General features: G+C 44.5%; 1 protein-coding gene across 1 annotated transcript; it reads right to left on the bottom strand.

The window, feature by feature from the left end:
• Positions 1–368: 368 nt before the first annotated feature.
• SKP1 (S-phase kinase associated protein 1) lies at positions 369–7,872 on the bottom strand. Its single transcript, XM_069970120.1, has 6 exons — positions 7,599–7,872; positions 4,755–4,851; positions 3,766–3,839; positions 3,190–3,333; positions 1,803–1,943; positions 369–665 (listed from the first exon to the last, which is right to left on the bottom strand). The coding sequence occupies exons 2-6, from the start codon at positions 4,849–4,851 to the stop codon at positions 630–632; spliced, it is 492 nt and encodes a 163-aa protein (XP_069826221.1). The 5' UTR covers positions 7,599–7,872; the 3' UTR covers positions 369–629.
• Between the last annotated feature and the right edge of the window lie 14,352 nt (positions 7,873–22,224).

Below are 22,224 nucleotides of genomic sequence, written 5' to 3'. Positions count from 1 at the left end.
AACTATTAACCCAAAAGCACCAGAACAAAAAAAAAAAAAAAAAAAAAAAAAAGGGGGGGAAAAAAATAAATAAACTCATAAGGTATGTGAATGCAGTATGACATGCCAGTGAGTTCTAAGCTAAACTTACTAAAGCTGGGCATTACCTATGAAAAATGAAACAGCAGGACTTCTGCAAGCTCCATACAAATCTGGGTGATAATGTCATCTGAAGATGACAAGTAAGACTGTTCTGCACAAGTTCACTGTTATCATGCAGCTTCTCTTGGCTCCGAAGCTTACATAATAACAATAAATCATTTAAAGTGAAACAGTCCATTATCATATGCAACGGTGATCACTTGCCTAAAAACAATAGGAATGACATCTTCTGTCTTCACAGCACAGAGATCAAAGATTTATTATAGTAAGTCACACTAGATTACAATGGTAAAAACACAGTCCGGGAAGAGAAACTGTTACTCACAAAGAAAAAAAAAAAATTATATATATATTTATAGAGGACACAACATGCAGCAAAACGCCCTGCTGCTAATATGAGAAGCTGCTGAATTGTCTATTATAAACAGAGCAGTGCAACTATTTGGAACGATTCTTACAGTGTTATAATGACAAGAGGCATGTTTTTTTTATTTCTCTTCACACCACTGATTCTCTTTGCGTACCTGGAATATAAGAGAAAGCCAAATCAATGGGAGACAAAAGTTATTGAAATCTACCATTTATAAGATCATCACAACAAGCATTAGCCATTTACTGGTGTTTTTTTATTGATTTGATAAAGACTGTTGTATAAAGCAGTTATATACAGATGTGCTGCAACTACTACACTTGAAAACCCCTGCTGTAATCCAGAATTCTGATGTATAGGGAGGACGACTTCAGCTCAGCAAAATAATAGCGAGGACTACTTAGGGTCCTATTACATAATCAAACTCTAAACGAGTGCCAATCTGCTAGATCAGCGCTCGTTTACTGTGCAATTACACGGCTGACTATCATTAGCAATGTCCAAGCGGCCCTTGCCTTTGTTTAAAATATTAAGGTATTAACTTACCACGTTCCTGGGTGTTCTTGGGTCTTCCCTGGTCTCTGTAGCTTCTGCCAATCATTGGCCTGTCTTAGCCTGTGATTGGCCAAGTGGCTGTGGCCTGCCTGTCTGTACAGAGACCGGAAACGTAGGGAGGAGCAGGCAAAGATGCAGAGACCAGGGAAGGCACGAGGACACGGGGAACATGGTAAGGTAATTTAATACTACAATCATCAGCACATCATTACACGTAGCGATGGGCGCCTGATGCCCCACGATTTTAGAAAACGATCAGCCCATGATCATTTCATCGGCTGATCGTTCTATTACACAAAGCAATAATCAGCAAAACCAGCCAATTACTGCTCTGTGTAATAGGGCCCTTAGACTCCTAATCATAGAATCAACCGATCACTGACTGCGGCGCTGTCTAGTCAATGACTGGCTGTGCGGGCCACCACTACAGAGATGGGTTCATTTGCAGAAGTATCTGCAACAGATTTGGTCAGGGGACCCAGAGATGCGGCATGAGGACACTAAAGAGGTAAGCATCTTATTTTCTTTATGCTGTCGAAGGACCCCTATAAAAGTAAGGGCTGCACAATTATAGAGCTGTGCAACAGGCTCAGTAAGAGCGTGAATCTAGCAGATTGGCACTCACTTACCCCACAGAAAGGGCTAATATGGCCCCAAGTCTTAAGCAGCTGCTGAGATGCAACCACCACCAATCAGAAAAATAAAAGCCAGAAAGCCCATTTCTAGGCAAAATTACCTGTGCCTCTTCCTCTTCAGTAAAGTCATTTTTTATATTAAATGTCTTCCGAATTTCTTCTGGGGTTTTTCCTTTAATCATATTTGCCACGGTTTTGCAGGTTACATCAAGTAGTCCTTTAATATCCAAATAGTTGGCAGCCTGGATAAATAATGTAATGTGTTATAAGTTTATAGGAATGGCAAAAACCCCATACATAGAAAAACACACCCATACAACTGTGTGCCAAAGAATTTTCATATATATTATATTTTGAGTCCAGAAAAGTAACCCAGGCCTAAAGGTATATGCACCAACCTGCGCACAAAAGCAGACCTAGTTAAACATGTACATAGAATACAAAGTTCTATTAAAACACATAACATACCTTAATGTAAGTGCACTCCTAAACCCAATGTATTTGCTGAAAGCAGAAAACCTAATGACTGCCATTGTTTTAATATGCTACAGGCACCTTCACATGACTTTGTGACAAACAGGACTTAAAACAATAAAACCAATAGTTTATTCCATCTACAGTACAAAAAAAAAACAACTCGCAAATGCTGAAACACAGAATATGCACTATTTAAGCCACAAATGTGTTGAAAACATATGCTGCACACCAGAAGGGACTAAGATGATACAAAAAAATAAAAAAAAATTACAAAAATCTACATTTACCAATGCATACCATACATATAAAATTTAACACTGGTTGTCCAGCCTTCTGCTGAATGCCAGGCGAGAGCTTGAGTGGGGGGAAAAAGAAAAAAAAAACAAAAAACACTTACCTCCCTGGATCTTGGGCCTGCTACTCCGCTCCCCAATGTGCAGCAGCTTCTTAGCTCCGAGATCTGATGTAGCAGGATTGTTTAGCCATTCAACCGATGTAGCTGAATGGCCAAATGGACCTGCTACATCACTTCACAGAACCTAGAAGTGGCTGCAGATCGGGAATCGGAGCAGTGGAATAAGGCGCAGCGAGGGAGGTAAGTGTATGTTGAGGGGTTTTTTTTCCCACTCACCCTCTCTCCAGACATTCTACAGGGAGGGGTCCTGGCAGGACAACCCTTTTAATACAGACAAGTACCTCCATGCAATGTTGCATCAAACAGATTATAGGTAAAAAATATTGCAGGGAGATGCAAATTTGCAACAAAACATTATGGGGGAGATTTATCAAACTGATGTAAAACTGAATTGTCTTAGTTGCCCCTAGCAACCAATCAGATTCCACCTTTCATTTTTCAAAGAATCTGTGAGGAATGAAAAGTGGAATCTGATTGGTTGCTAGGGGCAACTAAAATAATTCAACTTTACACCAGTTTGATAAATCTCCCCCTTTGTGTAAAAGGAGTAAAAAACTAAAACAAACCATATTTATTAATAAGTAAATGTAACTCACCAGGATAAGTTCAAATAGAGTTCCTTGGTCTACTTTAAGAAATTCCTGGTCCCATACGGGAATATCATCTGTCCTCTTCTCCTTGTTCTCATCATCCTCTGGGGGAGGAGGGTCATCTTTGTGGTGAGTGCACCACTGGATCACCTGAAAACAGCAAGATTTAGATTTATGATACTACACTACAAACAAGTCATCTATAAAAACTGGTGGTGACTAACCAACAGATTGTCTTTTTTTTGCAACTTTTTACATAGATGCAATCCCTATGGGGGTGTTACATTTTAATAAATCAGTCACAAGATAATTGGAAGAGAATATACAACAATCCTCATTAAATAGTCACACAAATAGGACTCCTTAGTAAATGTCCCCCATGGTGCCTTTCACATATCTGTGCTTCTATAATGTAGAAAAATGCGTTTATTCTCTTGTGTAAAACGTCAAAGAGGCTTTCCCTGGATAATCAGTACTTCTGTATTTACAACAATTTACAATAAACTCTATAGTCTAAGGTGTCCAGTATATACATTAGCTTTACATTAAGGGAAACTAAAAGCAATAGATATCTATATTTACCTTTTTCAGAATTGCCGCATTAACATTAGGGAGTGGCACAGGGTCATCATCTCCTTCGTCATCCATGCCCAAGTCTAAAGAAACACGAACAGCAATTTTAAGGAGCTGTATTCAATAGTACATGCTTTCAGGTTTACATGATAAGATCTACGAATAGATCTGTGACATTTGTTGCTTTTTGTATCTTTGCATTATATATTGTTGCACAGTGGTATTGGGTTACTACACGTGGATCAGTATTTCTGCACTTGCAGTACTGTAGATGGTGTTGTATCTATTTCTGCACTGCGCTGCTGGTTTGATGTTGGTAGGTGATATTACGTGCACGTGGTAGTATGTGTTTTTACTAAACCTACTTTTACTAAACACTAAACCTATTCAATAGTCAATGCTTTCAGGTTTACAAGATATGCCCTATTAATATATCTGAATAGTACAAGCTTGTGCTATTGACTACAGTACACACAGTATTTACGCACAGTATTTAGGTCAGCATTTTGCAACCAAAACTAGAAGTGAATTGAAAACACAGAAAGGCTATGTTCACACACTGTAGAAACTTAGCGGATGGTCATAATTTAACAGCAAGTAATGGCCATTATTTTAAAACAGCAATTACTTTGCATTAAATGACGGCCATCCACTAAATGTCAACAGTGTGTGAACATAGGCTTTTTGTGTTTTCAATCCACTTCTGCATTCTGTAACCCACTGACCGCATGCTTAGATTATTAAATATCAATGAAAGCAATCAGAACATAACTTTGTTGCCAGTGTTTTTAATTTCATTAAAAAAAAGGTGTGAATGGTGTCAGAGGCAGAGAGCCTATTATTCCCTGGGCCCTAGTACCACTACACCTCAATGTGCTGTATGAAGAGTGTATGTGGCTGGTTATGTGGTGGCAGGCATACAGCAAGGTAAGGTGTAACAGCTACACAGGATCAACACTGATAGGATTCTGTAAAATGGGTCATACGATAAAACTCACCTTCTAACATTGTCTTGATGGTAACTGATTGCTTTGCAATTTCTACATCCACTTCAAAGATTTCTCCATCGGAGCTCTGTAGTTTTATTGAAGGCATCTGTGGAACGAAAGACACAATACAGTTAAAAGGGTATCTCCAACATCATAATCAGGTCATATACTAAAGATCAATTTTAAAGTCTGTAATTTAATGTAATTTGCTATTCTGCAGTGATCATAAGAACTTCCCTCACCATATCCTAGAACTAAAAGTTTTATACTGGTATTAGTTAATTCTTTACTATAAATTTAAATTCAGGGAAGCTGAGCATGTGCTGTAAACCTTCCTCACTTTCCTCTCTTCCTGCTGGAGCAACAATGGAGGTTCTGCAGTGGAGTTCAACAGAACAAAAAGACAATGGAGGGGTCTGAACACACAGGGGGAGATTTATCAAAAGGTGTAAAATTTAGACTGGTGCAAACTTCCCCAGCAACCAATCACAGCTCCGCTTTCCTTTCACCAGAGCTGGAAGCTGAGCTGTGATTGGTTTCTGTGGCTAGTTTGCTGCACCAGTCTAAATTTTACACCTTTCGATAAATCTCCCCCACAGGGTTTACTGGGATATTACAGACGGTTGGGGGTCTAGGAAAAATGCCTTATGGTACATTCACACATAACATACTGCCATGCTGTCTAAAATCTGTGGTGAAATTGCTTATCTCCGCAAACCTACAGCGCAATTTTTTTTTTAATACACTACAGCACCAATGGTACCTGGCTCTTCCCAGTACCTCTGTGGTGGTTGGTACTGGGGTAAAAATACTGGGTTTAGCGTTATCTGTTTTCTCAGTAATCTGGAGTCTGCCACCAAGAGTGTCCTTCCAGGCACAGCAAGCAAGCTTTTAGCTTTTCCAAAGCCAGGCTGTAGTTGTAAAGCCACAGAGGTCCACCATCATTGTGAAGAAACTCCAGGCTCCTGTATGGTAACCAGCAGTGCGCTATGCACCACTGCTTACTGCACAGCCCAAGGTATGATGCTAAGAATCACCACTGGAGGGCTGCACTGTGGTGCTAATTTCCAGGTGGATCAGTATGTCTAAATGCAGTGTGATGTTGGGTTATACAGGTAGCACAGTAATGATTGGTGCAGTTTGACTGTGGGTTATACAGGTGGAGCACTATGTATTAGTGCAGTGTGGTGTTGGGTTATACAGGTGGAGCAGTATTTTTTGGCTTCAACATGGTGTTGGGTTATAAAGGTGAACCAGTGTGTATTAGTGCAGCGTGGTGTTGTGTTTTACAGTTGGAGCAGTATTTTTTGGTGCAACTTGGTGTTGAGTTATACGGGTGGAGCTGTGTGTATTTGTGCAGCGTAGAGTTAGGTTATACAGGTGGAGCAGTATTTATGTCTGCACTATGGTGCAGATTTGGCACTGCTCTGGTAAATTATGTGCACTACATGGCGGTATCTGATGCTGCGTAGTAGTATGTGTTTGCTGGTCAGCCCCCAGTCTCAACGTGGATTGCCTGGTAAAGCCTGAGAACAAAAAGTTTGCGAAGTCCTGATCTAGAGAACAAGTCTGCCATCTTAAAGGGAACCAATCAACATGGGGAAGGAAGGAGGGGCAAAGCATTCCAGGTTGGAGACTCTTTGTACCACAGAATAAAAGAATTTCTCTGCACACTGGAAGAACAGCTGAATATATAAAAGGTACACGTGTCTCCTTGTCCTAACAGCTCTCTAATGGTGTGTGTACACAAAGATATAACCGACAGATTAGTGAAGCCAGAGCAAGGAAGGGATTTGAAAACAGGAGAAATCTCAGCCTTTCCTTTATGGCCTGTTGTCTGTTTATAGTCTGTTCCTGGCTTTGGCTTCAATAATCTGTCAGATATCTGCCAAACAAATCTGCTGTGTAAACACACCTTTACAGTGTCAGCAGTTAAACATTTTCCCTGGCTGGCTGAGTCACCAGACTTGAACGTCACGGAGCCTGTTTAGCGCAGGAGTTGATCTCCACCATCCTCTTCTGCCAGATAAGCATCTGTATTTGTTGATGAGCAGAACAAAATTGCTGTTCTGTAAATCACAGAAGCCATAGACAGTGGACTCTTTTCCTGCACGGCATTATGTATCAATATGATGCCGGGAGATGGCTAAGGTGTAAAATCTTCACAGCACCGTAATAAAACAACCGCACGTCTGCGTCATTAAAGTTCCCCCAAAGACTCAAACATACCTGCGGCTCGCGGCATTACATGGCTACTTGAATAGAGTAAACTACAGGGCTTCCCTGTCCATGGGAATGAGATAATAATAACAATAATAATAATAATAATAATAACAACAACAGGCTGGTCTGTTGTGTTCAAAACCCTGTAGCAAAGTTTTATCCAGATGTTTTTCTAATAAGTTCTAGCACTTAGTACAGTACGCTGTACCAGCTTTACCCAATAATATGCCAACACCTAGCTGATGCTATTAGTTCCTCAGCTTAACTGTCAGACCTAGGTTACAGACTACTCAGCACAATGCCAAGTATATTAGTAGTTCGTATCCAACAAGTCAAGCCCGAAGGCCTAGCCTGACAAGACTGCCTTAGCCCTGGCTTATGGATGTAATGGTGCGGTAAAGTGCGCTGATGGCGTCCAGCCCTAAGAAACAGCCGTCGCCATAACACACACACACAGGACACTAGTCTCTGCTGCTCTCTATTACTGTAACGCCATGTTAGGCCTCGGAGAGTGAAGCAGGCCTGTGCGGCATCCGTAAGAGTGTTAGCCCCGAGTACAGAGGCTGCCTCCTCCTACACGCGGCTTATAGGACCTTATAGACGACATTTTACCAGCGGGCGTAAACTCACCGTGCTCAGCCTCGATCACAGAAATAACACAAGGCCTCAGCGTTGCCTACCGGTCACACCACTCCACCTCCAAGGGAGCTGCGTCACCCAAGCCAAGAGGCGAGAAAAGGCGGGACTATTTTAACGCAACAGACAACGTCCTGTATACGAGATACTCAGGTATACAATGTGTCCGCAGGAGCTGGTTCGCCTCTACGGATAAGACTGTAGGATTGTTCTCCGAGAAAATGGCGGCGCAACCGGATACAGAGCATATCAGTAGAACGCTCCTTGATGAAACCGTAGGGAGTCTAATACATGCGTCGTAAAAATCACCAGCCAATCACAGGGCGGAAACAGCCGGGGCCACAACCAATAAGGCGCCAGAACAGCTTTTACGTAACGGAGCGCTAGCCAGTGAAGGCGAGGCTACAGCTAGTATCCAGGGAAGCAGGTTGGTTCTCGCCTGGCAACAGTCGTTAAGAGAAGGGAGTTTGTGCATTGTCATTCACAATAGTAAAGGCTAGGAGCATGTGCAGTGTCCTTCATATCACTGAGCTCCCTCCTGTATTTCCCACACACCAGTGAAGCATACTGTTCATGTGAGGAGCAGCAAAGCCATTTTTCTTCATTCGTTTTATCAAATTGGTCATCTGTATTAATTTGTTGCAAATCTAGAAATGCCTGCCAAGAGATAAGTATAAGTAAGAAATAAGTATATTACATGAGGCGATAATCATCCAAATCAGGCCAATATTGCTCCGTGTAACAAAGACCACGATTGATGGTTGTCTTTTGGCAAGTTTAAAAATCATAATTGTGTGTATACAGTCAGGGGCGAGCTAAAGGCTGATGGGCCCTGGTGCAAAATGTTAGCTTGGCCCCCCCCCCATCTCACCCGATCAGGCAAAGTCCTATCTAACGTTATATCCAATTACTCTAATGAATGTGCCACCATGTTCTAATGCACTGTCACTGCCTCCACCTCATGTACTGCACTACTGCCCCCTATAATTAATGGACTGTACTGTGTCATTGTCTAATCATTGTATTCCAATCTTTGACTCTCCAGCTGAAAAACTACAACTCTCATCATGACTGCCAGTTGGAAACGATGGGGGTTGTAGTGCTGCAACCTGAAGAGCCACATGCTGCAAAACTACAACTCCCATAATAAACTGTCAGCAGGGCACGAAGAAGTTTGAACTTCTGCAACCTGGATAAGTCACCTGATGTCACCTGCAGTCCTATGTAACTTCACAGATAACACAGTGACATCCCTCTGAGTACAGATAATGTAGTAGTCACCTGCAGTCCTATGTAACACCACAGATAACACAGTGATATCTCTGAGTACAGATAATGTAGTAGTCACCTGCAGTCCACTTCTCCTCTCCTCACTGGTGTAAGTGGTTCCCGCAGGGTTGAGGCTCCTCCCCCACCAGATCACAACATTGCTGTACTCTCTGATGTTACTTGCCGGCTGTACAGTGATGTCACCTGACCTGGGGGAGGGGCCTCAACGCTGAGGAGAGGTGGATTGCAGCACAAGCTGGAGCTCAACGCATTAAGGTACAGCCATAGGACACAGCTTGGGCCGCCAACGCAGATGTCTGGAGGAGGGGGCGCTGGTACTTGCTGTCATCTGATTAGGTAAGAGGCCCAGTCAGATGACAGCATGTGCCAGCGGGCGCAGCGGGACAGATTAGTGCAGTGCTTCCCAACTTTTTCCACCTCGGGGCACCCCTTGGAAAAAAAAAATTAGCTAGGGGCACCCCTACTAAATAATGTTCTACAAAATAAGAAAACCGTCATACAGTGACTCACAGGTGACGTCTTCTTTGATCTGAGGCGTCACTTTCCCTTTTCCTCTCCATCCAGTCCAGTCCTTCATGATGATTCCTTCCAGATACGTTTCATCTCTTCAGAACCTGCGAGACAAACAATTTAGGCTCCGCACATTTCTAGCAACTTCCTTTCCTTTATCCCTCCTGTATTCTCCCAAAGTAACTGCACTGTTTGGTGGAGTAAAGCGACTAGGAATGTGGGATGCCCCCTGTATGTAGGATCCCCTGCTGTGCCCCCATGAGCTAATAATGCCCAGAGGTGCCCCCATGAACTAATAGTGCCCCCATGAGCTAATAATGCCCCCAGATGTTCCCCCATGAGCTAATAATGCCCCAAGAGGTGGCCCCCATGAACTAATAATGCCCCCAGAGGTGCCCCCATGAGCTAATAATGCCCCCAGAGGTGCCCCCATGAGCTAATAATGCCCCAAGAGGTGCCCCCATGAACTAATAAAGCCCCCAGAGGTTCCTTCATGAACTAATAATGCCCCGGGAGGTTCCCCCATGTACTAATAATGCCCGAAGAGGTGGCCCCCATGAACTAATATTGCCCCCAGAGGTGCCCCCATAAGCTAATAATGCCCCCAGAGGTGCCCCATGAGCTAAAAATGCCCCCAGAGGTGCCCCCATAAACTAATAAAGCCCCCAGAGGTTCTCCCATAAGCTAATAATGCCCCCAGAGGTACCCTTATGAACTAATAATGCCCCCAGAGGTGCCCCCATGAACTAATAATGCCCCCAGAGGTGCCCCCATGAACTATTCTGGCATAATGTGGTAAACATATTTTACTTTTTTATGGTGTTACGGGGCTTAGAAATTTATCAGCAAATTATCACATTTTCGTGAAAGTTTCCAAAACAAATTTTTTTTACAACCAAGTTCTGTTTTTAAGTTGATTTAGGAGGCTTGTATTCTGGAAACCCATAAGTGACCCCATTTTGGAAACTTGATACCTTAAAGAATTAATCTAGGGGTATAATGAGCATGTTAACCCTACAGGGGATGGAGGAAAGTATTCACCATTAGGCCGTAAAAAATGGAAAATTTTAATTTTCCAATAATGTATATGTTTAGATTAAAGTTTCTCATTTTCAAAAGGAACATGAGAAAAAAAATTACCGCAAAATTTGCAACGCAGGTTCTCCTGAGTAGAACGGTACCCCATATGTGGGCATAAACCACTGTATGGGCGCACAGCGGGGCTCAGAAGGAAAGGAGCGCCAATTAGCATTTTGCAGTGCAGATTTTGCTGAAGAAGTTTCTGAGCACCAGGTGCGTTTGCAGTACCCCTGTAATGTCTGCAGAATAGAACCCCCCCAAAAGTCACACCATTTTAGAAAGTGCACCCCTCAAAGAATTCATCTTGGGGTGTGGTGAGCATTTTGACCCCACAGGTAGTAGAGGAAAGTATTCAAAATTGGCCAGTAAAATTGAAAAGCTAGAATTTTTCCAATAATATGTTCGTTTAGTCTTAAATTTCTCAATTTCACGAGGAACAAGAGAGTAAATACACCCCAATATATGTAATGCAGGTTCTTCTGAGTACAACGGTACCCCATATGTGGGCATATACTACTGTATGGGCACACAGCCGGGCTCAGAAGAAAGGGAGCGCCAATTAGCATTTAGGCTGGGTTCACACTATGTATATTTGAGGCTGTATTTGTGAGGCTGTATAGCAACCAAAACCAGGAGTGGATTGAAAACACAGAAAGACTCTGTTTACATAATGTTGTAATTGAGTGGATGGCTGCCATTTAATGGCAAATTTTTGCTGTTATTTTAAAACAACGGCTGTTATATTGAAATAATGGCAGTTATTTACCGTTATATGACGGCCATCCACTCAATTTCAACATTGTGTGAACGGAGCCTTTCTGTGTTTTCAATCCACTCCTGGTTTTGGTTGCTATGAGGACCTGACAAGAGGACCAAATACTGCCTGAAATATACGTAGTGTGAACCCAGCATACAGTGCAGATTTTTCTGAAGAAGTTTCTGAGCGCCAGGTGCGTTTGCAGTGCCCCTGTAATGTCTACAGAATAGAACCCCCCCAAAAGTCACCCCATATTGGAAAGTAAACCCCTGAAATAATTCATCTTGGTGTGCGGTGAGCATTTTGACTCCACGGATATAAGAGGAAAGTATTCCAAATTGGCCAGTAAAAATCAAAAACTCAAATTTTTCCAATAATAAGTTTGTTTAGTTTTAAATTTCTCAATTTCACAAGGAACAGGAGAGAAAACATACCCCTAAAATCTGTAACGCAGGTTCTCCTGAGTACAACATTGCCCCATATGTGGGCATAAACCACTGTATGGGCACACAGCAGGGCTCAGAAGGAAGGGAGTGCCAATTTGCTGGAGCGGCTAGTAACAGTTATTAGAATAGCGCAGTTACTAAAATACAATTAAAAAAAAAGAGATTACAGGTAATCTGGGGTAGTTACAGGTAATCTGGGGTGGTGACGGGTAATCTGGGGTGGTTACGGGCAACCTGCGGTGGTTACAGACAATCTGGGGTAGTTACAGGTAATCTGGGGTGGTTACGGGCAAGATGGGGTGGTTACGGGCAAGATGGGGTGGTTACGGGCAACGTGGGGTGGTTACGGGCAACGTGGGGTGGTTACGGACAACATGGGGTGGGTACGGGCGACATGGGTTGGGTACACATAAACTGAAGTGCTTATAGGTAATCTGTGGTGGGTACCTGTAATTTGGCATGGTTATGGGCAATCTGGAGAGGGTCACTGGCAATTTGGGGTGGTTAGAGGCAACGGGCGGTGGTCAGTGGCAACCCGCGGTGGTACGAGGCAACGTGCGGTGGTACGAGGCACCGCGTGGTGGTTCGAGGCAACGCACGGTGGTACGAGGCAACCTGCGTTGGTACGAGGCAACGTGCGGTGGTACGAGGCAACGTGCGGTGGTTACGGGCAACGTGCGGTGGTACGAGGCAGCGTGCGGTGATACGAGGCAGCGTGCGGTGGTACGAGGCAAGGTGCGGTGGTACGAGGCAAGGTGCGGTGGTACGAGGCAAGGTGCGGTGGTACGAGGCAAGGTTACGGGCAACGTGCGGTGGTTATGTGTAATCTGGCATGATTACGGGCAACCAGCGGTGGTTATGGGCAGCCTACGGTGGTTACGGGCAATCTGGGGGGGGGTCACTGGAAATTTGGGGTGGTTATGGTCAACGTGCGGTGGTTATGGACAACGTGTGGTGGTTACGTGCAATCTGGCGTGATTACTGGCAACCTGGGGCGGATACGGGCAACCTGTGGTGGTAACGGGTAATCTGGGGGGGTTAGGGGTAATCTGGGAGTAAACTGCAATTATAACTAAAATAAAAAGTGTGTTTTATTTTTTGTATGTTTTTCACTTTTTGTACTTACACATTCATTTTTACTATATCACTATGAATACTGTGATATTTTCTATCACAGTAATCATAGTTTAGTGACAGAGACCAAATTGGTCCCTGTCACTTAAAATTTTCAGAGTTGACTAGTTCTGAAGCACATGCGCACTTCAGAACCAGCCTGGACACCGAGGAGGAAGGACCTCCCTGGATCAGGTAAGTATATTGCGTAGGGGGGGGGTGACTGGGGGACGGGGGTGACTGGGGGGGTGGAGGGCGACTTGGGGGGGGGGGGACACTGACACTTTTTATCCCCTGTCACCAATCACTGGGAACAGGCAATCAGCGGTATATAGTATATACCGCTGATCGCCTGTTCCGGGACCCCAAAGGGGGGTCCCCGATCACTGCCCCATGCTCTCCGCTACCTCCGGTGACAGAGAGCATAGGGCTTTGATTATTTATTTAATTTCCATCCCTGTGAAGAGACATAGTCTGTTCACAGGGATGGGGGCGGCCATCTTGGATGTGATGGCCGCCCGGGGAGGGAGAGGGTTAGTTATCGCCCTACTAGGGAGGCTGATCTGGGGTCTGAGGGATATATTTTCATCTCCCCCCACCGTGGATTCACAGTGGGGGGAGATGAAAGCATACGGCGGCGGCGGTAATGCCCGATATAACGGTAATAGCGGCGATCACCGGTACGGGGGGCTGGGGAAGGGGGGCCGGGGGGGTTACTGACAGTGGCGGCGGGAGGAGGCAAGGTGTCGCAGCCTCCTCCCGCCGCCCGATCGGCGAAAGGACACTGAATCTCCCCGTAGATTCAGCGGTCGCATCTTGGATGCCCCGTTAACCCCCCACCGAATGGAGCTTATACATTACCTGCTCCGTGATCCAGCTTGATGTCCCGCTCAGCCAATCAGTGTGCTGCGTGCTTCAACTACTGTTGAAGTTTCCCAGGGATTAGTCCTGGGTTCCTCTTTTCCCTCTATAAAGCTCTCATTGGATAGACCATCAACAGGTTTGGTTTTCAATAACAATACGCTGGCAACACCCAGCTATACACCTCTTCCAGTGATACCACCCTTGCATTCCTGCAAAACTTCAGTGACTGTCTATCTGTTCTCTAATATTATTACCTCTCTATTTCTCAAACTTACTCTTTCTAAAACGGAACTCCTTGTATTTCCCTCCTTCTAACCAACCTAATCCTGGCATCTCACTCTCAGTCTGTGGCACTAGCATAACTCCTGTGCATCAAGCTCGATATCTTGGGGTTATGCTAGACTTGGACCTATCTTTTATTCCCTTTATTCAAGCTCTTGTATGCTCCTGTCACATACACCTCAAAAACATCTCCAGAATCCGCCCATTTCTTACCATCCACACAACTCAGACTCTTATGATACGTTTACACAGAAAGATCTATCGGACAGATCTTTGAAGTCAAAGTTAGGAACAGACTATAAACAGAGAAAAGGTCATAAAGGAAAGACAAGGATCTATCCTCTTTTCAAATCCATTCCTGGCTTTGGCTTCAAAAATCTGTCAGATAAATCTTTCTGTGTAAACAGACCATTACTGTTGCCCATAAAGCTTTCCACAGTTCTGCACCTCCGTAATCTCCTTCCTCATCTTCACCTATCATTCTACCTATGATTTACATTCTGCTAATGATTTTAAACTAACATCTTCCAAAATCAGAACCTCTCACTCCCGCCTCCAAGACTTCTCTTATGCTGCACCAGTTCTCTGGAACACTTTACTCAAAGACATTACTCATTCCCAACACTCATATGCTGTTACACAGTTAATATTCTTATTATTGTATATGGATCTTTCTATGACTAGTTATTTGCTGCCACCTAGTGGTCGTTCTTGGTATGTTTTGTTTCCATGTTCCTTTATGGATACACCACCCATTTCCTGTGTATGTATTACCACTTCCTGCTTCTTCTTGGGGTATTTTCCTGCATCATGGCTGCCTGCATCTACCACATGTAACAGGGCTCCTGAATCCTGCATGCTAAGCTAAGGAAAGCATCATCTTTTGACCGCATAATACTAAATCCATTCATTCTGCTGTATTCCTGTTGTTTGATGTACAGAATAAACCAGCTTTTGGATGAAAACAGTGTTGGTGAGTTCAGCTATCTGATAAGGATTGTCCTCAGTGGTTACATCTGCTTATACAGGCCAGGCATAGAGGTCTTACAAGGGATAAATCACTACAACAATAATCTGAGTCACAATAGTCAAAAGATGCATAGAATTCCTCCAGCCTGCTGTGTATATGTGTGTGCCTAATCTGCAATCAAGCTCAGTGCCATCCACCATCTTGAATCACATTGTCGCACAAGCTTACTGCACTCCATGTGAATGATAAAAAACGTTCCTCTACATTGAACTGTGTTACCTCACCTGTCTAAGCTGCTGTTGGTCTTCTTAAAGAGACAGTACCATTTTTTGCATAACAGTAAAAAATGTCTAGACAAGGCTCTAAACACTTTCTTATTGCCGAACCAATGCAGACACTTCATGCTACTGAACCGGCAGGCCCACAGGGAACAGATCCGGCAGACATTACTGAACAGAGTGTAAAAACCAAACGTACAATAAAACTCACACAGAAACTCAGGGAAAACTATGAAGCCACTACAGATGAGTTCTCCAGAAACCTGTCAGACCTCTGGGACAGAACCTCACACTGTATGTCAGTTTTGTCACACTGTAATGATCAACCAGCCGAATTAATAGACTCTGTAAATCGCCTATGTGTCGCATATGAACGTTACCAGCGACTGTCTGTAAAGTACTCAGCTTTCCTGCAGGACTCTAATATAGAGCATTCTTCAGAAGAACTGACAAGGACCAATGCACTGAATCAACAAAGGGATCTTGAAGTACAAAATGCTAAGTTTAAGGCAGAACTCCGCGTTACTCAACTGCAGGAGACCAGATCTCACAGATCCACCTCAACAAAGCGCACTTCACTGTCCTCTAGATCCTCTCGCTCCAGAAATTCAACATTTAAGTGACAAGCTAATAGAAGCCCGCGCTGATGCTGAAGCAAAAAAAGCGCAAAGTGCTTTTACCAGAAAGCAAGCAGAGGTAGAAGCACGCAAAGCAGCTCACCATGCTAAGATGGTAGCTCAGCAAGCAGAGGCAGATTCACAAATAAAGATTCTTCAAATGGAAGGGGAGGAAGCAGCTTCTATTGCAAGATTGAAAGTTCTTGAACAAGCAATGGAACAGAGCACTAATTTGGACTGTCTTATCTCAGCAGAACCAGAAGATCCAGTTGAACGCACCAGTGAATATGTACTAAAGCATAACATTTGTAAAGATACAGAATCATCAACTGTACCTCCTACTAAAGACACTGTACTGACTCTCAACACAGAGACCTCTCAACTCCATATGCCTGAGCCTCTTCAAGGCTACAACACAATTACATCTATGCAGAAAACCACATCAACTCCTGCCAACAATAATGTGACCTTTGGTGACAAGCTGCAACTCAAGCCACAGCCAGCACAAGCCTTAGAGACCAAACCACAGTTAAATGCTCATGCAACATCATTTTACCCTGGTAAAGCTCACCCTACATCACCAGAGAACTTTCACAACCAATGGGTTCCACAAGTGACTTTGGCACCAAAGAGTGAGAAAACAGATTTGAATGATTTTGCCAAGTATATGGTACGCCGTGAGCTCATTAATACTAGTCTACAAAGGTTTGATGACTGTGCAGAGAACTACAGGGCCTGGAGAGCGACCTTCACGGCTGCTATTGCTGATCTCAACCTTACTACTAAGGAAGAACTTGATCTGCTCATAAAGTGGCTGGGACCAGAATCTGCTGATCGTGTCAAAAGACTGAGAACAGCACATGTTGACCATCCTGATGCAGGTCTTGTTGCTGCATGGACAAGACTTGAGCAAGCTTATGGTAGCTCTGAAGCAATAGAAAGCTCTCTATTCAAAAGACTACAAAACTTCCCAAAATTAGCAAACAAAGACTATCGCAAGCTGCAGGATCTAAGTGACCTCCTTATGGAGCTAGAGTTGGCAAAGACAGATCCACGTCTACCTGGACTAAGCTTCCTGGACACCGCTCATGGTGTCAACCCGGTGGTGTCTAAACTGCCATACAGCCTGCAAGAGAAATGGACACAACAGGGCTCAAAGTACAAAAGAGACTATAATGTATCCTTTCCTCCATTCTCATACTTTTGCAGGTTCATTAGTGATCAAGCTTGGATGAGAAATGACCCCAGCTTCAGCTTCAGTGAACCCAACGTGCCTGCTTCATCCTCATCATCAAGGTATGATAACACTGCACCTAAACGGAAAGACCTTAATAGAGCAATATCTGTCAAGAGGACAGACATCTCACCTTCCACTACCTCACCTAGTGATCAGAGCGTTGTGGATAACAAAGATAAAGACCCTAATCGCCAGTGTCCTATTCACAAGAAGCCTCACTCTCTTAAGAAATGTCGAGGGCTGAGGGCAAAGACTCTACAAGAGCGCAGGGAGATTCTCCAGAAACTTGGAATATGTTTTAAGTGTTGTTCTTCTTATAGCCATCAAGCTAAAGACTGTAAAGTTGCCATCAAGTGCACAGAATGCAGTAGTGAAAAACATGTTACAGCTATGCATCCTACTCCACTTCCAGACAAACTACAGCAGCCAACTAACTCCCCCTCTGCCTCAAATCATGGCGGGGAGCAACAAAGTCATGCTCCAACCAAAGATAGTGTTTTCTCTTCATGCACAGAAGTATGTGGAGAAGGCTTGGATCACAAATGCTGTGCCAAGGTATGCCTAGTCAAGATATACCCGAAGGACCATCCTGAGAAAGCTGTTAGAATGTATGCCATAATAGATGAGCAAAGTAACAGATCCCTGGTCAAGCCTAAATTCTTTGAGATCTTTGGCATAGAAGGTCACGCCACACCGTATACTCTCAGAACCTGTTCTGGTCGCATAGAGACTTTCGGCAGAAGAGTCGATGGGTTCATGGTTTCTCACATCAAGGGGGAAGAGGGCATACCCCTACCAACATTAGTTGAGTGTGACCAGATACCAGATGAAAGGGAAGAAATTCCCACTCCTGAAGCCGCATATCATCATCCTCACTTAAGGCACCTTGTTGATGAGATTCCTGCAATGGATACCAATGCTGAAATTTTGGTCCTCCTAGGAAGAGACATTCTTAGAGTCCATAAAGTACGTGACCAGTGTGATGGACCTGACAACGCCCCTTATGCACAAAGACTTGACCTAGGCTGGGTAATAGTGGGCGATGTATGCTTGGACAGGATGTGTACGTCACCTGAGATCCGCTCCTTCAAAACTTACGTGTTGGGAAATGGACGTGCCTCACACTTTAAACGATGTCCTCACCATTATGAAATAAAAGAGAAGCCTCTTGACATCATCCAAGTACGGCATGTTACTTCTGTCCTTTGTGATGACAATCTAGGTGCTGGAGTGTTTAGTACTACAAGTGATGACAACAAAATAGCCTTGTCAATTGAAGACAAAGAGTTCATCAAAATAATGGACAAAGAATTTGTTAGGAATGTGACTTTGCGCTCCTCAGTCCATGTCGGGCGGCCAAGGAAGCGCTGAGTTTATGTCTGCTGTTGCACTGGTTTTGTGTCTGAATTGTGTTTCACTTCTCAGCCACACCTGCCTGGCCTGTCAGACTTCTGGCAGTGTAGGGGTTACTGCACTGCTAGGTCTGTTCAGCTGAGCTTGATGCTGGGATCTGGGCTGCTCCAATCAGCTGCTGGACCTGGTCTTTTTTCCTGGATAAAAAGCAGTCAGATCCTCTGTTCCCTGCTGGTTATTAGTTGTTACTAGTCCCAGCTCCCCTGCTCCTTTCCCAGCGTTCCCTGTCCTAATCCCCTTGCTATTGCTCTGCCCGTGTTCTGACCTCTTGCCTGCCATTTGACTATCCGCTCTCCTTCTGATTTTGTACTGCGTTGTCTGTTTGGTTTTGACCCTGCTAGTTGACTATCCTCCATTGTGTTTTGTTTGTCTGTCTACGTTTTGTGTATCCACCTACGCAGTGTAGGGACCGACTCCGTGGTTGTCCGCGACCGTTTAGGGTCGACTGAGGCAAGTAGGCAGGTGACAGTGGGTGGGTTCAGATCTAGGGCCCACTGTCTTTTGTCTTGTCTACGCCTGCCGGTCCTGACAGAATAACCAGCCATACCATTTGGGATTTTTTTTTTTCCCATGGATCCAATGAAAGCGCTGATGGAACAGATGCAAAACCTGAACACTTTGGTTCAGGGACTTGCTGAGCGGGTTCAAGAACAAGAGGCTACACCCCGTCAGGTGACCATGACAACCCCCACACCTCCAGAACCACCTGTTCAGCTCCCTGAAAAATTCAAGGGAGATAGGAAGGATTTCCGATCCTTCAGAGAGGGGTGTAGACTATTTTTTCGGCTCCGTCCTCGCTCTTCTGGGGATGAGAGCCAAAAAGTGGGAATTATCATGTCCCTTCTGCAAGGCCCACCGCAGGAATGGGCATTCTCCTTACCTCCCAATGCAATTGAGTTGACTTCAGTTGATTATTTTTTTTCAGCCCTAGGGCTGTTGTATGATGACCCTGACCGGACTGCGGTGGCCGAACGCCAACTGACCTCCTTACGTCAGGGTAAGAGACCAGTAGAAGACTACTGCGCAGAGTTCCGGCAGTGGTGTATCCCGTCCACCTGGAATGATTCTGCCTTGCGGTATCAGTTTCGGCTGGGTCTTGCGGACCAGTTGAAGGACTTGCTAGTGGCCTACCCCCCTCCAGAGACCTTGGAGGAAACCATGACCTTAGCTATAAGGGTTGATAGACGTATGCGGGACAGACGCAGGGAAAAGGGAACCTCTGACTCGTTCAAAGCCCCATCATCTGTTGCTTCCTTCTCTAAGTCTTCTTCTGCCCTGTCACTATCTCAAGAAGAACCTATGCAAATTGGAGCGACAGATGCTAAGACCCGACGGGCCTATCGACTACAGCACAATCTGTGCCTATACTGTGGCAAGGCCGGACATCGTGTACAGGAATGTACATCCAGACCTGGATCACCGCCGGAAAACTCCAGCGCCTGAATGATTGTCGAGGGGGTCATTCAGGCGCACAGGTACCGCTCGATATGAAAAATAAATTAATGGTGCCCATTTCACTATTTTTAGGTGAAAAATGTATTTCTGGGTTTGCCCATGTGGATTCTGGGGCATCTGCTAATTTTATTAATTCTGGGTTCTGGTCCTCTCTGGGGGTATGTCCGCTTCAGCTTAAGTGCCCGCTGAGTATTACTGGAGCGGATTTTACCCCATTGGCTCAGGGTAAGGTGAAATATATAACTCCCTCTCTTGATGTAAGGGTGGGTTCTATTCACTTCGAGTCATTGGAATTTTTAGTTATGGATAATTTGTCTTCAGACATTATTCTGGGGTTACCTTGGTTGGCACAACACAACCCAACATTTGATTGGTCCACCAGGGAATTGGTCAAATGGGGATCTAACTGTGCTTCGCATTGTGTTGCGCTGAATGTTGCAGATTGTTCTCCGGCTGAAGGAGAGATCCCTGAGTTTTTGTCAGATTTTGCAGATGTGTTTGATGAAAAAGCAGTAGATGTCTTACCGCCACATCGCCCATATGATTGTGCTGTTGATTTGGTTCCAGGGTCCAGGTATCCGAGGGGAAGAATTTTTAATTTGTCTAGGCCTGAGAGAGAGGCAATGCGTGAATACATCAAAGATAGTTTACGTAAAGGCCACATTCGCCCTTCTTCTTCTCCTATGGGTGCGGGATTTTTCTTTGTGGGGAAAAAAGATGGGGGCCTGCGCCCCTGTATTGACTATCGTGAGCTAAATAAAATTACAGTAAAAAACCAGCACCCTCTTCCTCTTATTCCTGATTTGTTTAATCAGATTGTTGGGGCTAAGTGGTTCTCCAAAATTGACCTGCGAGGGGCCTACAATCTGATCAGGATAAGAGAGGGTGATGAGTGGAAGACCGCTTTTAATACTCCCGAGGGGCACTTCGAGTACCTTGTTATGCCTTTCGGATTATGCAATGCGCCCGCGGTCTTTCAACACTTGGTAAATGATGTATTTCGTGAATACCTAGGACGATTTGTAGTGGTGTATTTGGATGACATATTGATTTTCTCTCCTGACTGGTCCTCACACATTTGTCATGTCCGTAAGGTTATGGAACTTTTAAGACAAAATCATTTATTTGCAAAATTGTCAAAGTGCCTGTTCGGCGTTCAGGAGGTTTCATTTTTGGGGTACAGAATCACACCCAATTCTTTTTGTATGGACCCTCTAAAAGTGTCAGCTATTGAAAAATGGGAGCGCCCTAATTGTCTTAAAGCATTACAGAGATTCTTGGGGTTCGCTAACTATTATAGAAAATTTATCAAGGGTTTTTCTGTAATTGCTAAACCCCTAACTGATCTAACTAGGAAAGGGGCTGATTTGGTACATTGGACTCCTGAAGCCGTTCAGGCATTTGACAAGCTTAAAGGATGTTTTTCGGTGGCTCCGGTCTTGACTCAACCTGACTTCGAAAAACCTTTTGTGATTGAAGTGGATGCCTCGGAGGTGGGGGTGGGAGCTGTTCTTTCACAGGGTCCAGAGACACTCACCAATCTCAGACCTATTGCTTACTTCTCTAGGAAATTCTCCAAAACTGAATGCAACTACGACATAGGCAACCGGGAGCTCCTTGCCATAAAATGGGCATTTGATGAATGGAGACATTTTCTAGAGGGGGCTAAGCACAAAATCAAGGTCCTAACTGATCACAAAAATCTGGTGTATCTAGACAAGGCTAAGCGTCTTACTCCTCGCCAGGCTAGATGGGCTCTCTTCTTCACACGTTTTGATTTTGAAATAACTTTCAGACCTGGTTCCAAAAACGTAAGAGCTGACGCCTTGTCCCGTAGCTTTGAGACCAGCAATGTCCCTAGTGGGGAATCAGAGACTATTTTAGCTCCCGGGGTTGTGGTAGCCATTCTACAGCCCGATCTTGTTGCCCAAGTGGTAGAGTCTCAGTCCCTGGCCCCTAAGAACACCCCTGAGAATAAGCTCTTTGTTCCTCCTAACCTTCGTTTAAGAGTACTGGAGGAGACACATTGCTCAGTGTTGGCAGGTCATCCGGGCATAGCTGGCACTCAGTATCTGTTATCACGACATTATTGGTGGCCCTCGTGGGCTCGGGATACTAAGTTGTTTGTAGAAGCCTGTGAGACCTGTGCCAGGTCCAAGGTACCTCGCAGACTCCCCGAGGGTCTGCTTCAACCCTTACCACTGCCTGCGAGACCTTGGACTCATGTCTCTATGGATTTCATCACCGATTTGCCCCCTTCCAGGGGGAAAACGGTGATTTGGGTCGTCATTGACAGATTTTCCAAGAT

This window comes from Dendropsophus ebraccatus, chromosome 1 (assembly GCF_027789765.1).
Source record: "Dendropsophus ebraccatus isolate aDenEbr1 chromosome 1, aDenEbr1.pat, whole genome shotgun sequence".
Taxonomy (NCBI): Eukaryota; Metazoa; Chordata; class Amphibia; order Anura; family Hylidae; genus Dendropsophus; species Dendropsophus ebraccatus.
Note: the sequence above shows the minus strand (reverse complement) of the source record. Positions and strands in the feature narration are given on the sequence as shown.

Excerpts from the sequence above, each read along its gene's own strand:
- SKP1 (XM_069970120.1), bottom strand. The coding sequence starts at position 4,851 with ATGCCTTCAATAAAACTACAGAGCTCCGATGGAGAAATCTTTGAAGTG. Across the intron at positions 3,334-3,765 it reads ATGCGGCAATTCTGAAAAAG|GTGATCCAGTGGTGCACTCA; the intron begins GTAAATATAGAT and ends TGCTGTTTTCAG. Across the intron at positions 1,944-3,189 it reads CTCTATTTGAACTTATCCTG|GCTGCCAACTATTTGGATAT; the intron begins GTGAGTTACATT and ends TTATTTATCCAG.